At 33.7% G+C, this 18,194-nt stretch overlaps 1 protein-coding gene and 2 pseudogenes across 1 annotated transcript; 1 reads left to right on the top strand and 2 right to left on the bottom strand.

Moving 5' to 3' along the window:
* Window positions 1–1,409: 1,409 nt before the first annotated feature.
* On the top strand, window positions 1,410–3,845 carry LOC107045399 (annotated as a pseudogene).
* A 1,697-nt stretch (window positions 3,846–5,542) lies between these two features.
* On the bottom strand, window positions 5,543–9,248 carry LOC107045405 (annotated as a pseudogene).
* Window positions 9,249–17,725: 8,477 nt separating this feature from the next.
* On the bottom strand, window positions 17,726–18,142 carry LOC107045398. Its single transcript, XM_015267676.1, has one exon. It carries the CDS (start codon window positions 18,140–18,142, stop codon window positions 17,726–17,728), a length of 417 nt encoding a protein of 138 aa, XP_015123162.1.
* Between the last annotated feature and the right edge of the window lie 52 nt (window positions 18,143–18,194).

Raw genomic sequence — 18,194 nt, 5'->3', positions numbered from 1 at the left:
TGATTTCGTTTCCCACATGGAGGAAATGACATAAACATTGACGAACATGTGACACAAAAATAGTAAAATGCATCATACAACAGAATGATTCTTTTATGAATAATTTTCCATTTCGGATATTAATTAAACTATCGTAATTGTTTAAGAGATATTATCAACGTGGGAAAACCACAAAATAATTAAAGTTTAAACAATATTTTTATGTCATTGAATTATTATTGAATTACTATTAGATTACTATTTTTCTTCAATGAATTATAATTTATCATAACATTTCATGAAATTTATCTGAATTGTTTCTAAAAAATTTGTAACGAGATTTTCTCGTTACGGGTTGAAATCCCCTTAAAAAGATACGTGAACTCTAACATTGAGACATGAGGCGACATCTAGAGGCGGCTGAAGGAAGCCGCGACTAGATGAACTGAGCGACAAACCGATGAAAGACCTAAGGCTGTAGTTATACTTTTCTACTTGTTTTGTTAAAATATAGACTCTATTGAGTCACTTTAAAGTTATTCAAAATTCTTTTCATTTTACTCCAAGTGAACCTTTCCAACCTTTGATTCCAAATACTTTTGGGGTTTAGAAAATTGAAGTAAAAGGGGACCTTTGTAAATGGGTTTTGTGCTTGAATTCTATTCCTTAATTTCGAGACGATCTTTGAATTTAATCTTGTTTCTTTGGTTCAGTATATTGAATTTTAATTTAATAAAGTTGTGTCAAGTAACCCATTCTTGACGTAACAGAAGTTATGGTATTTACCAATCTATATTAATTTTACCAAAATTAATAATAAATTTTAACCACTACATCATTATCATAAGATTAATTGGTAGATTAATTTCAAAATTAATCTGTTTAAACCAAAATGATCTAAAAATTATTGTAGCTTATTCCTCTGTCGTTCATATAAGAACACTATTAGCAGGAATATTTACTTTAATAAAATTTAGCTTTAAAGGAAGATTAATAATAATAATTGCTCACGGTTTATGTTCATCAGGGATATTTGTTCTTGTAAATTTAAATTATGAACGTTTAAAATCCCGTAACACTTTAATTAATAAAAATTTTCTAAATATTGCCCCACCATTAACTTTATGATGATTTTTAATGTGTTCCTCAAATTTCTCAGCTCCTCCATCATTAAATTTAATTGGAGAAATTTTTATTTTAAATAGATTACTCCAATGAAATAATTGATTAATTATTACTATTATCATAATTTCATTTTTTAACCACTTAAATATTACTAAAATAGAATATTTAATTGCTCTTCTTCATTGATTATCTTCAAATTTAATATTTCTGAATTTAAACTTATTAATTTAAATTTTAATTTAATTAAAAAAAATTAATATATTGATTTTATAAATCAATTAAATAATTTATTTTAAATTATATTTTTAATCCTATCAATTTACATATTATTTATAAATTTAATTTCATGAATCTTTTCCATTTTATTCATTTTATTAAAAATAAAATTTATTGTAGAATGAAATTTAATAGTAATTAATTCTATTAAAATTAATTATATTTTATATTTTGATTGAATAACTCTAATATTCTCTAGAACAGTTTTGATAATTACTTCCATAGTTATATTATATAGTTTAAGTTACATTGAAAAAGAATCACTCTATTAAACGATTTATATTTTTAATTATAATTTTCATAGCCTCAATAATTTTAATAATCTTTAGGCCTAATATTTTCAGGATTCTTTTAGGGTGAGATGGATTAGGTCTATCTTCATATTGTTTAGTAGCATACTATATAAATAAAAGAAGATTTAATTCTAGAATAATCACAATCTTAATAAACCATATTGGTGATATTATAATTTTAATTTTAATTAAATTACTAATAACATTTGGATCATGAAACTTTATATTCTGTAAAAAAATAAGAATATTTATATTAATATTTTTGTTAATTGCAGCCATTACAAAAAGAGCCCAAATTCCTTTTTCATCGTGATTACCTATGGCTATAGCAGCCCCAACCCCTATTTCATCATTAGTCCACTCATCAACCTTAGTAACAGCAGGAGTTTATCTATTATTACGATTTAGATATTTATTTAACGATCAATTTTTATATTTTACATCTATCCTGTCATGTTTAACTATACTTATAGCTAGATCAAGACCAACTATAGAATTCGATATAAAAAAAATTATCGCACTTTCAACTTTGAGTCAAATCAGATTGATAATTTTAACAATCACAATAAATTTATTTAAACTAGCATTTTGTCATTTAATTACACATGCAATATTTAAATCATCGATTTTTCTCTGCTTAGGAATTATAATTCATAATTTTTATAATCATCAAGATATTCGATTTATATCTTTTATAAATTTAAACTTACCTTACACGAATTTAATTTTTAATACCGCCTCATCAACTTTATGCGGGATACCTTTTCTTTCAGGATTTTATTCAAAAGACCTAATTATTGAGTTTTTTTTTATAAAAAATTTTAATTGGCTAATATTTACTATAATATTTCTATCTATAGGGTTAACGATTTCATACTCGTTACGAATCATTTTTTACACCTCAAAAAAAAATACAAAAATTTCTTTAATAAACTTACCTAAATCTTTTAATTTTATAAATTACTCAATTATTTTACTACTATTTATATCCATATTTTATGGTTCAATTCTAAATTGATTAATGTTTTCTTCATTAAATAAAATTTTCCTTCCTATAAATTTGAAATTAATTATTTATAAATTAATTTTTTATTAATTCATTACTTTAATAATATAATATGAGTATTACCTATTTTATTTAAAAAAAAATAAAAATAACTTCATAAATTTTAATAACAAATTAATTTTTTTAGAGACACCTCTTGATTGGAGTTAATTTCCTCAAAAATTTATAATTATTATCTAAAATTATTTTTTAATAGAAAAATCATCCAGAAAATTAATTTTTTTAAAACTATTTTAATAACATTTTATATAATTATAATTATTATAATCTATTTAGGTAGCTTAAATTTAAAGTTTAATAATGAAAATATTAAGATGATTTTTGAAATCTTTAAATAAATTTATAAATATAAGATATTATTTTTATAATGAAAATATAAAGTTTTATTTAAACTATATAAATAAAATAAAAATGGATTTTAACTATAAATTTTAAAAATTAGAAATTTTTGATGTTCATATTTATATTAATGGGAATAAATATATTCATTTAAATTATTAACAATAACTAACCTCTATTTGGTTTCAATTAAGGATTAATTAAAACCAAAATTTCAAACCGTAATTGAATGTAAATATTTATTTCTTACTTTAAAATAAATCCTTAAGATATCCTTTAATTAGAATTTAAAAATTTTATAATGAACTATCATTCTAAAAAATTCATTTCAATGACCCTTCTAATTTTTCAAATTCTAACCCCAAATATAAAATTATCAAAAATAAAATCCCAATTAAATAAAAATGAATAGAAAAAGGTAATCGAGAAGAATTTAAAGGATCAAACCCACATTCAAAAGAAGAATTTTTATCTCGATCTAATCAATCTTTCTTAGAAATCAACATATTTATTAATATATTTATCATTTATATTAAAATTTTTAAACAATTTAATTGGAAATTAAATATACTTTTTATATTATATAAATATTTTAAAATTAAAAAGATAATCAATGAATAAAAATATATAAAAATAACCAAACTACATCTACAAAATGTCAATATCAAGAAGCTGCCTCAAACCCAAAATGATGAAATCTAGAAAAATGATTTTTTACTGAACGTCTTATAGAAATTATCATAAATATAACCCCAATAATCACATGAATCCCATGAAACCCCGTTATTATAAAAAATACTGATCCATAAATTGAGTCAGTTATAGAAAAATAAGACTCCTTATACTCTATACATATATTGAAAAACAATTAATAATAGCCCTAAAATAATTGTTAAATTAATAATAATTTCACCATTTTTAATATCAACCCCCTTATAGATTAAATAATGGCATCATGTAATAGTAACCCCAGATCTTAATAAAATTAAAGTATTTAGTAAAGGAATATTATAAGGATTGAAAACTAAAATATCCTGAGGGGGTCAAATTCTCCCAATTTCAACTCTCGGTGATGAAAATATATGTAAATAACTCCAAAATAGAGAAATAAAAAATATAACTTCAGATAAAATACATAAAATTATTCCCAATTTAATCCCTTCCACAACTTTAATTGTATGGTTGCCTTGAATTGTCCTTTCACGAATTACATCACGTCATCATTGAAAAAGAACAAATATTAATAAAATATTTCCAATTATATAAATATTTATATTAAAATTATTAAAAATTTTGACAAACCCTACTATAACAATTAACAATAAAAAAGAACCCAATGTTGGTCAAGGTCTTTCAGCAACTAAATGAAAGGATGAAAAAATTTATTCATTAAATTAATTTGTTTCTTTTAAATATAAAATTACTAAAATTACAAAAACAAGACTGAATAATTGAAAATGCTACTTCTAATAATAACAATAATAATTGAAATAACAAAAATATATATAAAAAAAATTCTGGGATAAATCTCCTCAACAATATCAATAACAAATGACCTGCAATTATATTAGCTGTTAATCGAACAGATAATGTTAAAGGTCGAATAATTCTTCTCAACAACTTAATTAAAACTATAAAAAATATTAGTATAAATGGAGATCCTTGGGGATCTACTAAATGTGCTAATATAAAAATAGTATTATTCACCCACCCAAACAATATTAAACCTAACCAAATAGATAAAGAGGAAATTATTGAAAAAATTAAATGATTTGATCTAGTGAAAACATCAGGAAATAACCCTATAAAATTATTTATTATAATAAATATAAATAACACATTAAAGTGAATTAAATTATTTGAATTAAAATAAAACTTTATAATAACTTTATACTCAATCCATAAAATTTTTATAAATTTTGTAAATATATAATTTAATCGAGAATTCAAAATCCAATAAACCTATGGAATAATAAATAAAATTATTAAAGATGAAAGTCAATTAATTGAATATTTTAAAATTTGTGGGTCAAAAATTTTAAATAAATTTAATATCATTTTAAATAATATTTATAATAAAATTAAAATCATTTTTTTCATGATATTCAACTTAAAATTAAAATTTATTAAAAAATATATATAAATTAAACCTAAAAAATAAACTAATAAAAAAATAATGATAATATAAATCAATCTATTGGAGATATTTGTGGAATATTCTACAATAAAATCATTAAAAATAATTATTAATTCATTATGATTTTAATCAAAAATGCAATTCTTTTATTTAAGATATTTAATGAAATTTAAATTAATTTTATTAAATCTTTAAGAGCACAAATTAATATTTTTATTAAACTACTTAAAAAAGAATTTAGTTGAATTATAACATTAAATTGTCAATTTAAAATTATTAATATTTTGATATTTCTTAAAAATTTACTTTCAATCAATTTTTAAAAAAAATTAATTTAACCCTCTCCAACACAATTGGTATAAACCTATGATTAAGTACACAAATTTCAGTACTTTGCCCAAAATAAACCCCCAAACGATTTAAATAAATTAAACACTGATTAATCCGACCTGGAATAGCATCAACTTTTAACCCCAAACTAGGAACAGCCTAAGAATGAATAACATCAACTGAAGAAATTATACCACGAATTCTTATACTAAATGGTAAAATTCATCGGTTATCAACATCAAGTAAACGAAATATACTTAAATTTCTTCAATCATTAATTATAAAGGAGTCAAATCTTAGATTAAAAAAATCACTATATTCATACCTCCAATATCATTGATGACCAATAATTTTTAAAGTTAAATAAGGATTTAAGGATTCTTCAATCATATACCAAATTTTTAAGGAAGGAATAATTATAAAAATTAAAACAAATAAAGGAGCAATTGTTCAAATGATTTCCATTATTTGATTATGTAAAATATTTTTATGAATAAAATTATTTTGAAAAAATCATATAATTACGTATAAAATAAAAACTAAAATTATTAATAAAATTATTAAAGAAAAATCATGGAATTCAATTATTAATATTCTCAAATAAGAATTAAAATCTTGAAAATTTACTATTATCCATATTTTTAATAAAAAAATTACTTTTATATATGAATCTTAAATGCATTACACTAATCTGCCATATTAAAAAATTACGTTATAAGCAATAAAGGTAATTGTTTATAAGACTGATTTATAGGAGGATAATAATGAAGCCATTCAATTGATGAATTTATATGTTTAACAAAAATAACATTTCGCTCTATAATCAACCTTTCTCATAATAAAAAGTAAAAAAATAACACTAACCAAAGTAATTACGGATCCAATAGAAGATAGTAAATTTCATATTAAATAAATATCTGGATAATCTGAATATCGACGAGGTATCCCTCTCAATTCTAAGAAATGCTGTGGGAAAAAGTTGAATTAACCCCTAAAAATGTTTTAAAAAATTGAACTTTTAATCATTTTTCATTTATGCATAAACCTAAAAATAAAGGGTACCAATAAATAAATCCTGCTATAATAGCAAATACAGCCCCTATTGACAAAACATGATGAGAATGAGCAACAACATAATAAGTATCATGTAAAACAATATCAACAGAAGAATGTGATAAAATAATTCCTGTTAACCCCCCTATAGTAAATAAAAATACAAATCCTACAGATCACTATACTCTTAAATTTATCTTCATTTTTATCCCCTTAATGTTGCTAATCATCTAAAAAATTTAATCCCTGTTGGGATAGCAATAATTATAGTAGCAGAAGTAAAATAGGCTTAGGTATCAACATCTATCCCAATAGTAAACATATAATGGGCCCAAATAATAAACCCCAAAAACCCAATAGTTAATATAGCATAAATTATACGTAAAACCCCAAAAGTTTCTTTCTTCCTCCTCTCATTATAAATAATATGAGAAATTATACCAAATCCTGGTAAAATTAAAATACAAACCTCAGGATGACCAAAAAATCAAAATAAATGTTGAAATAAAATTGGGTCTCCTCCCCCTGAAAAATCGAATAATGTATTTAAATTTCGATCAGTTAATAATATTGTAATAGCCCCTGCTAAAACTGGTAAAGATAATAATAATAAAATAGCTGTAATTAAAATTGATCAAATAAACAAACTTAATTGTTCAAAATTAAGTAAATATTTTATATTTAAAATTGTACAAATAAAATTAATCGCCCCTATAATTGATGATACTCCAGCTAAATGTAAAGAAAAAATTAATAAATCTACTGCTAACCCCCTATGACTTAAATTAGATGATAAAGGTGGATAAATTGTTCAACCAGTTCCAACACCTAAATTTAATGACATTCTTAGTATTAATAAAATTATAGAAGGAAATAATCAAAATCTTATATTATTTATTCGTGGAAAAGCTCTATCAGGAGCCCCTAACATTAAAGGAATTAACCAATTTCCAAACCCACCAATTATAATAGGTATAACTCTAAAAAAATTATGACAAAAGCATGAACAGTAACTATACTATTATAAATCTGGTCATTTAGTAATCTACCGGGTATCCCTAACTCTAATCGAATAATTATTCTTATAGATAAACCTAACACCCCCGCTCGAATCCCATACAAAAAATACAAAACACCAATATCTTTGTGATTAGTTGAATATACTCTTTTTATCATTAAATTAAGTTTTAGTTTAAAAAAAAACATTAAACTCCAAATTTAAAAATATAAATACTATAAAATTTTGGTAAAGTGTCTGATTTAAGTTATAAATTGTAAATTTATATAAAAGATACACACATCTTCTTTACTAAAATTTATAAATCTACTCTATACTTTAAATTTTGAAAATTTCAAGTGTTTTAACTTGAAATTTTGAATAAAAAATATTATTAAAATAAATAAAATGAACAAATTTATCAAAATAAAAAAATTATAATTTTTTTATTTCAATATCAAATTATTAAATAAATTTAAATTTATTATTAAATAATTTAATATTATAAAATTTAAAACTAATCGTAAATAATAGTATAAAAAAATTGAGGAATAAAAAATTAATAAAATTATTATTATAAAATTTATTCATACACTTATATTTAAAATAAAATACCATTTTATAAAAAAACCCATAAAAAGGTGGAATACCCCCTAAAGAAAAAATAATAAAAATAATATAATAATTATAATTTATATTTACTTTTAATAAATTTATATTAATTTCTTCTAAATTTAATTTCCACAATAATAGAATAATTACAAGATTAATAAAAATATAACTAAAATAATAAATAAAAAACAAAGCAATATTAACAATTAAAGAAATGAATATTCTAGATATATGATTTAAAGAAGAATACCCCAAAATTTTTTAAAATAAAATTTGATTAAAAACTATTAATAACCTTAACCCCCCCCCTAAAATTGAAGCTAAAAGTATTAAATTAATATTATAAATATTTATTAAAATTAATATTGGAATTAATTTTTGTCACCCTATTAAAACAAAACATTAACCAATCTAATTGTAATAATATATCAATAAACCAAAACTGAAAAGGAAATATACCTAACTTAACCAAAATTATTATATTTATTACTAATAAAAGTATTCTATTATTCAATATTATATTTAAATTTATAAAAAATAAAAAAATTATAGAACTAAACCGATTCAATAAATAATATTTTATTTACCTATCTCTAATATAAACCCCATTAATTACTATTAAAGTAATAAAAATTAATAAATTTAACTCTATAAAAATTCATATAGAATAATAATTATTTAAAAATAATAAAATTAATGCCCTTAAAATAAAAAAAAATTAATATAATCAATTATACTTTTTTATAAAAACTATAAATAAATTGATAAATTTCATAATTATTTAATTATTATTCTTACATATTAAATTAGTAATTATATTTTAATGTAACAAGCATAAATTTTTTTGATATTTTAAGAGTTAGATTTTTCTAATAAACATAATTATAATTTCAATTTAACTAAATAGTCTAAAATTTTAAATAAAATTTAATTAAAATTTTCTAATTTATCTAAATATTTTTATTAATATTCAATACCACATCCAAATATTTAATTTATTTAAAATTATGATATTTTAATAAAGTAACTTCATTTACCCATAATTTTACCCATAAATATTCAATTTATTTAAAATTATAATATTTTAATATTTTAATTTACAAATTTGTTATAAAAATAATTATTTTATGAATTTAATAAATAATATCGGGACGATTTCCGTACCATTTTTCCTCAGGATTACGGAAAAAATAATGAAAAAATTCGATTTCAATTATTTATTCCAAAATTTAACGTATTTTTATATAATTTTAATGATTAGCTTAGAATCTAGGGGTCTTGGAGTTAGGGGAGATTAAGCGGGCGGAGGGGGGATCATAGATGTAATTTTTGCGATATTGTGGTCTACTGAAAACGGAAAAGAAGAATCCTAAGTTTAACGCAAAATTAATTTTCCAAACAGTCATAATTAGTGCCGTAACAGCCTCCTTGAAAGACATTAAAGAAATGTTCTTCTTTTTTTTTGTTTCACTTTTTATATATAGAGTATTTTCTTCCTGAGTGCGAGGGGGCTTCGCCCCCCCCCCCCCCCCCCCCCCCCCCCCCCCCCCCCCCCCCCCCCCCCCCCCCCCCCCCCCCCCCCCCCCCCCCCCCCCCCCCCCCCCCCCCCCCCCCCCCCCCCCCCCCCCCCCCCCCCCCCCCCCCCCCCCCCCCCCCCCCCCCNAATGGATGAAGCTCAACAATACGTATATGAAAAAAACAATAAATTTTTGGATTTTCTGAATCATAATGGGTTGACATTATGCTGAAAAATCGAAGTAAAAATCGAAGCGAATCGAACATAAAAAAAAGTTTAAGGTTGGATTTCAGTGAAAATCAAATCAAACTTTGAACTTTTGAGCAGCAGGGGAATGAAAACTGAAAGTGAATTCAATTTCTAGTCAACACATATATAGTCAGTACTGAATCTTCAATCAATTTAAAATTTACAATATAAATTAATCTGAGTTTTTCTAATTGATTACAATTGTTATAAAGTAATTGATCTAGAATTTACAGTTTTCATTTCTGTAGTGAAATGGTAAAACGAGGTAAGTTTATTTTTCATATTTTTGCAAAACTCGAATTATTTTAGTAACAAGTGATATTAGGAGATAATGTGAGAANAAAATGGTAAAACGAGGTAGGTGTATTTTTCATATTTTTGCAAAACTCGAATTATTTTAGTAACCAGTGATATTAGCAGATAATGTGAAAAAATATTTTTACTTGGACAATAAATGAACTACGAAAAATGTCTTATGACAGTTTTTCCTAAAGTCAGTCCTTACTAAGATAATACGAGTTTTAGGAAAATATGAAAAATGCACTTACCTCGTTTTACCACTCCACTACAGATTTATATTTCCATGAAATTTCGAATTTTCAAGTCCGAGATTCTTGAAAATTTTAGTGTAATTATATAATCACAGAAATTTCCTTACAAAAAACTTCATATTAATACCAAAGTGATAAAGGGTGACAAGTTGATTTTTCATATCTTATTAAAAATTGAATTACTTCACTAATGAGAGATTTTCGGAATAAACGTCAAGAAACTCTTTTTGTGCGGAATTTTTTCATCTGTAAAAAAAGTTCTCTTGATGTTGTCTTCTAAAATCACTCATTATCGAGCTAATTTAATGTTTAATGAGAAAATGAAAAATCGACTNATATTTTTTAAAACTCGTATCATCTCAGTAAGGAATGATTTCAAGAGAAAATGTCAGAAAAAATTTTTTGTTGGAAAATTAATCAGCTCCAAAAATGTTCTTGTGACTTTATCTGCTCAAACTATTCACTACTGAGATAATATGAGTTTTACGAAGATAGAAAAAATACACTTACTCCTTTTTAACACTTCGCCACAGAATTTACCTTAATAGAATCCTTATATTTCTAACGTGAATTCAATTTTGTAGTGAAGTGGTAAAATGAAGTAAATGAATTTTTTGTATCTTCTTAAAACTAAATCTTCTAAATCTCAGTAAGGAATGATTTTAGAAGAAAATGGCACAAGAAAGTTTTTGATGGAGAATTAATCAGCTAAAAAATGGTCTTGTGGCTTTATTTTCTGAAATCACTCCTCACTGAGATAAATCAAGTTTTACGAAGATAGGAAAAATACACTTACCTCGTTTTTCCACTTAGTTATAGAATTAAATTTCTTAAAGCATTAATTAGCTTCAAAAATGTTTNTGAAGTAAATGAATTTTTTGTATCTTCATAAAACTAAATCTTCTAAATCTCAGTAAGGAATGATTTTAGAAGAAAATGGCACAAGAAAGTTTTTGATGGAGAATTAATCAGCTAAAAAATGGTCTTGTGGCTTTATTTTCTGAAATCACTCCTCACTGAGATAAATCAAGTTTTACGAAGATAGGAAAAATACACTTACCTCGTTTTTCCACTTAGTTATAGAATTAAATTTCTTAAAGCATTAATTAGCTTCAAAAATGTTTTTATCACTTCATCTCCTAAGATCACTCCTTACTGAAGTAATCTGAGTTTTACAAAGATAGTAAAAATACACTTACCTCGTTTTACCACTTCGCTACAGAATTAATAACTGGTTCAGGAAGACCAACATAGATATTCTTTAATAATAGGTGGATAATAAATAATGATTTGAGGAGGGAAGATGCATTGGAAAGTTAAATCACTATGGTAGAATATAAATGATTTATATCTGTAACAAAGTGGTAAAACGAGGTAAGTGTATTTTTTCTACCTTGGTAAAACTCGGATTATTTCGGTAAGGTGTCATTTTAGGAGAGAAAGTCACAAAATCATTTTTGTAGTTAATTCATATTCCAACAAAAAAATTTGTCCGACAGTTTCTCCTAAAATCATTCCCTACTGAGATAATACGAGTCTTAACAAGATATGGAAAATGTACTTACCTCGTTTTACCTTGTAAAGGATTTTCGCCGGTGCTCCACCAGCAAATATCCCACACTATTTTGGGCATCTCCCCTATCGCTCAATTAAGTCGGGCGCCAGCTGGATTTTCACGGAAAATCCAACGGTAAACCGGCCTCAGACGATAACTCGTCTACCCTGAGGACTTTCGTGGCGGGTCTAACAATGCCGAGCCAGCATCAGCATGAACGGTAGAGTGGGCGAGGTCCACCACTATCGGAGTAAAATCCATTTCCCTACTCGGGGTGTATTCAACCCCAGAAATAACGAAATAGTTCTTTCAAGGGGAAAATTCCCTTGTCTCCCCGTTCAAGACGTTTGAAACAGTCCATAACGCTTCCTATCCTCCTCCAGAGGGCTCGAACCTGGAGAAGCTGCGAATTACCTGCGAATCCTACTCACCCCGCAGGGCGCCGAACACTGAGAGGCGGATGCGACCTCGGCCCCTGGAGACGATCTCGCTGGCCGAGAGTCCACCCCAACTAACCCCAATGGTTGGTAAAAGCAATCTCATCACGGGTCAACACCCGGAGTACTAGTCCTGGAGGCCCGCGAAGTCGGATGTCCAGGAGTCTGGACTACTCCCCATCCACGGACTCCCGCACCCACCATTCCCCTCGTCGCGGGTCATGAATCCCTGGAATCACGGAACGAAGCATTCCATGACTCCAAAGCAATTCTGTTCTTTACGTATGGGACGCTGAGCGTCCCACTCTCTCGCTGTCTCTGACTCTCAGAGACAGCGTCCTCTTAAGAACCCTTACGGATTGAAGCCACTACCAGCTATCATCGAGGACCGGACGATTCCATCCGCTCGAATCAAGCGCCTGTCACCGACTGTCTCGAAATCTCCTGGGGCCTTCTCCCCCTAGTCTGAACATCTCAGCGGCGGTGGGTCCTCTGTTACCACACCACCACCAATCAGCTCGACGGCAATCGAGGGGGCGCTAGTCCTTTCACCTAGCCGTTGGTCCCTAGGCTAAGTCGATAGTGCCTCTAGATTTGACCAGTTGGAACGCCTGTAGGTCGGCCCTGAACTCCCTAACACAGCTGGGCGAGTTTCTAGATATGGCGACAGGGTATCGACAGCCTACAGTAATACCGAGGGGTGCGGCTACGCCCAGCCGCGCATCTCAGTATTAGTGTTTCATGGTCTTCTCACCTTCCGAGCGGCCCTCGGCCGTCGTCAGATGTCTCTCTCATCTTCGGCTTAGCTTCTGCAGCTAGCCGCTAGATGTCGTTCCTTGCCTTTCTCTCTCTCTTTTAGGTCTTTCTATTAATATCTCTTATTTTTCCGCAGGGTAATATATTTACCCCGGAACGAGATAAAATCTCGTGACATACCTCCCTTCGTCGGAGAGGTTTCGACCTGAAACCTAAGGCCTCAGGTCTACAGCTCCCGGAGTAGCTCATCGTCCGACTCGCCGGTCGGCGGATCGTCTCGGGATTCCTTGTAAGGCTTTAAGTCCACTATGGACGCACGTTTGGAATTTCGGCCGGCTAGGTCAGAGACTTCGTAGAAATTTCTGGAGTGTTTCTTCGTGACTACGAAGGGTCCATTGAACGGTTTGTTCAATGATGCTGATCGATGCTTGGCAGCACTCGAGAGCTCGTGGTTGCGAACCAGGACTAGTTCGCCGACCTCGTATTCGTCCGCTCTTTGGCGCAAGTTATAAGCTTGTGCCTGTCTGTCGTTGGCTTCCGCCAAGGCGTATTTGAACGCCAGTCTTAAGGTGTCGTGGCGTCTCATTCGTTCCACCCAAACCTCTGGGGGGGTCTCTTCAATTTCTAAGTCTCCTTCGATCTTGCGTCGCAGTGAATTTGCGGGCTCTGGCTCGTGGCCAAAGTTGACGAAAGCGGGACTGGCTTTCAGTGAGCTATGTTGAGCTGTGTTATATGCGAATCTGGACGCATCTAAATGACAATCCCAATCTCGATGGTCAGCTTCCACATACGCCCTGATTATTGCCTTTAGCGAACGATTCACTCTTTCGGTGGGGTTCGCTTGTGGGTGATAAGGCGGGGTCGTTCGGTGCTTCATGTTTGTAGAAGCGGCGAGAGCTTTCAAGTCCTTGTTGACGAACTCGGTTCCATTGTCGGTGAGCAATTCTCGAGGAGCTCTCCATCGATAGATGATCGTCTCCTCTAAGGCTTTCCGTATGGCCGCTCCGTTAGCTTTGCGGAGGGCTCGTACCTCTATCCACTTCGTGAAGAACTCCTGGATTACTAGAATATACTGGTGTCCCGATTTACTGCGTGTAAAGGGGCGAATTATATCAGCTGAGATACGAGACCATGGTTTCTCGATTGCTCGAGGCCCCATTTGTCCNCATTCATGGAGATCTACCTGATAGTCTAGCTCCCCAAAGTTCTCTCTGAATGCGTGGCACGCANCTCCTGGATTACTAGAATATACTGGTGTCCCGATTTACTGCGTGTAAAGGGGCGAATTATATCAGCTGAGATACGAGACCATGGTTTCTCGATTGCTCGAGGCCCCATTTGTCCGATTGGGGCCTGCTCTTGCACTTTGCAGCGCTGACACTCGTGACACGAACGTACGTACGTCATCACGTCTTCTAACATCGTTGGCCAGTAGAATTGATTGGCCAGCCATTGGCAGGTCTTGTCGACTCCTTGGTGTCTGGCCTGCGGCAAATCGTGATTTTCGCGAATGGCTTCGCGTCTTAGTTCTCGAGGCAAGACTANCCCTGGCGTCATCTACACGGGATATAAAATCCTCGACATCGTCATCCTTGCGTCCGGCGAACTCGACTCCCCACTTCTTCAAAGCCTCCAGGGCTTTTTGGGTGTTGAGGTATGTGTCCCACCGGGGGCGGTATTCTCCGTCACTGCTCTCCGAGAAGGTCCGAAAACGTCCTCGCCTCGATGAGTTATTCCTCATCTCCTCGAATGGACTCCTTCGGGGTGGCTGTTGCTCCTCTCTCNCCATGGTTTCTCGATTGCTCGAGGCCCCATTTGTCCGATTGGGGCCTGCTCTTGCACTTTGCAGCGCTGACACTCGTGACACGAACGTACGTACGTCATCACGTCTTCTAACATCGTTGGCCAGTAGAATTGATTGGCCAGCCATTGGCAGGTCTTGTCGACTCCTTGGTGTCTGGCCTGCGGCAANCTGTTGCTCCTCTCTCGTCTCAGGCCTCCACTACGTTTCGGTCTGGCCTGGTCTTCCTCCAGAGGCCATTCCCATAGGGCCTATTCGGCCCCGTAACTCTCTGTCTAATCTCTGCAACCCGTTCCAACAGCTCTGCTGGCGTCGGGGTGGCTTCTGTTACCGTCACCCCGGGGGCTTCCCCTGTAGGCGTGGTGGCGCCACTAGCATTTCTGCTGCTCTTGCCACTCTTCTTCCCAGAGCCTGGGGGCCTACCCCTCTTCCGAGGAAAGGGGGGTGCTTCTAGCGTCCCAGAGCCATTNATTGGCAGGTCTTGTCGACTCCTTGGTGTCTGGCCTGCGGCAAATCGTGATTTTCGCGAATGGCTTCGCGTCTTAGTTCTCGAGGCAAGACTAGCTTCCACTCGTTGAGATCCTCGTTGACCACNTGCCACTCTTCTTCCCAGAGCCTGGGGGCCTACCCCTCTTCCGAGGAAAGGGGGGTGCTTCTAGCGTCCCAGAGCCATTGATTCTCTCCTCCAGGAGCTTAGTTTGCTCCAGGAGGGCCCTTAACACGGCCGGATTTGCCGACAGGCTCGTTGTTCCTTCTTCCTTCCCTCCGGGTGTCGCTGCAGGAGAAAAGAACTCTTCTTCCCCCACCCGAGTAGGTGCCTTTGGGAGCGGCAGGGTCCAATCTTTACTTCCTGGGTTTACCCGCCTCTTCCCTGATTCGGATTTGGTATCCGCTCGAGGTTATCCTCCTCGCCACGTTTCCTGCCGCTTGACCCTGGGGCTCGATGCTCCAGGATTTCGACGTACTCCCCCCCGGGGGGATCACTCTTCTCCGGTCGGGGTTCCCCTTCCGTGTTCTCCCTCGAGTCCCCTCTCGTCTGGGACTCGAGCTCCCTTTTAGTCGATTTTCTCGACGTTTCTTCCTCCGGGTTCACAGGCATTTCTCAAATGCAACANAAGATCTCTGTCGCGCCCTCTGGAGCGCGGGACAGGGCGTCATGCACGTGGTGTAACCCGCCTTTTCGGTGTATGATTTTGTAGTCATACTCCATCAGCCTCAGGTTCCATCTCGCAAGCCTTCCGGCGGGGTCGTTCATGTTACGAAGCCACCGCAAGCTGCTGTGATCCGTGATTACGGTGAAGGAGTACCCTNCTATTGAGCCTAACGTCTCGTAGCAGAAAAAGAGCTTCTCGGGCTTCTGCAGCCCCTTTTATACCCGTTTCCCAGGAGTGGGAGGCTATCCCCACTCCGCTGCGACGTCATTCGACAGCGCCCTCTCGATTTTACTCGATTTCTGCTCTCGAAGCTTNGAACTTCTGTGCGGCCCAGACGACCGCTAAGCACTCCTGTTCAGTAACTGTGTACTTTTTCNACGTCATTCGACAGCGCCCTCTCGATTTTACTCGATTTCTGCTCTCGAAGCTTCCCGGATACCTCTTGCTTACGGCATCACCCCCAAAGCCTCGTAAAACTACTATTCTCGGGGAAGATCTTCCGATTACCCCGCTTAATCTCCGCAGCGCCCTCTATTTTGGGTGCTCTGCTACTTCTCCAGATGCCCCGGGTGTCAAATACGTGGAAAAACCCCGCTATGTCCCCTCGGAACCCTCCGAGACGGGTTTCGAGGGCCTCCGAAAGTGGAAGAAATTTGAATTTCCCTCCTTTCGCGCTTCTGTTTGAATTTTTCCGCGTTAAAATTCGAACTGTTCGCAGGTTGCTCGAATTCGGGTAGAGTGGCGCCATCTGTTGGAGTCCCTTCTCTCAAGGAGTTACCTTCAAACGGCGTGCCACTTATCGGCGTGGTTCCATCGGTCGGTATGTTTTACCGANAGCTGTCGCCCGCTCTTCTCCTCCTTGTACTTGTGTGAGCACTGCGCCTAGCCCGACCATGCNATCTGACCACGGCAAGTTACCGACCAAGGATAAGTTACCCTGGCCAGTTACCTGTCGTGGAAATACCCGTCGGGGAGGCGTTAGATGTCGCCTACTACCCGATTTCGTGCTTCTAACACTCGGAGGTGTCAGAGCACGTGCCCGTGGAATTTTTTGTGTGGGGCTTTCGCCCCTAACACTCGTTTTCCAGGCTATTCAGCCCTTCAAANGCACTTGCTTCAGGTTCTTCGGGGCTGGAAACTCGACGACCGCGGATGTTTTCTCGGGGTCGACTTGCAAGCCTTCGCTGTTCACGACGAAGCCGAAGTATTTCACCTCGTTTCGGCAGAATACGCTCTTCTCACGGTTGATACATAAGCCGTAGTCCCTCAGTTTGTCGAGGACTTTCCCCAGCCACTCCAAGTGTTCCTCGANTGACACTTACTCGCCCCATGGTCGTTTCAGACCATTTGAGCGCCTCTTCTCACCCTTTCTCATGGTGCAGGTGGCCTTTTCAGGCCACTCTTCTCCTCAGCTTCCCCGGGCACGATTCCTACAACAACAAAAAAAAAACATCTATTCCGTTGTGCCCAGTGCAGCTGTCCGGGACCATCCGTCCACTCTAGGTGGACCCTGGGCCCCTATTCTCCTCGGAGGGCTTTTCCTCCTCCTCCAGGTGCAACTTCTGCGCCCTTCGACGCAGGTTCCTGATCTCGCGTCTCCTCCTGCGAGCCTCCTCAGAGCGAAGGGATGATGATGCCCCCTCCCTCTGCCTTCTCTCCTTGGCCCCCTTCGCCTGGGCCTTGAGGATGTCCCGAGGGACATTGCGGCCACGCTTGGTAANTGCTCTCTCGAAGGTTGCAGGGGCGTTCGTCAACCCGTAAGGCATGCGTTCGAACTGGAAAAACCCTCTTCCAGGTACCGTGAAAGCCGTGATTCCTTTAGCCTTTTCAGCCAGCGGAATCTGCCAATATGCCGAACTCAGATCGAGTGTCGAGATGTAATTGGCTTGTCTTAGCTCGTCCAGAATGCCTGTCATGTTAGCTACAGGGTAGGCATCCTTCTTCGTGACCTCATTTACCCGCCGGAAA

Source organism: Diachasma alloeum, unplaced genomic scaffold (assembly GCF_001412515.2).
Source record: "Diachasma alloeum isolate Michigan unplaced genomic scaffold, Dall2.0 Dall_scaffold_00926, whole genome shotgun sequence".
NCBI lineage: Eukaryota > Metazoa > Arthropoda > Insecta > Hymenoptera > Braconidae > Diachasma > Diachasma alloeum.
The sequence above is the reverse complement of the archived record's forward strand: the minus strand, read 5'-3'. Positions and strand labels throughout refer to the sequence as shown.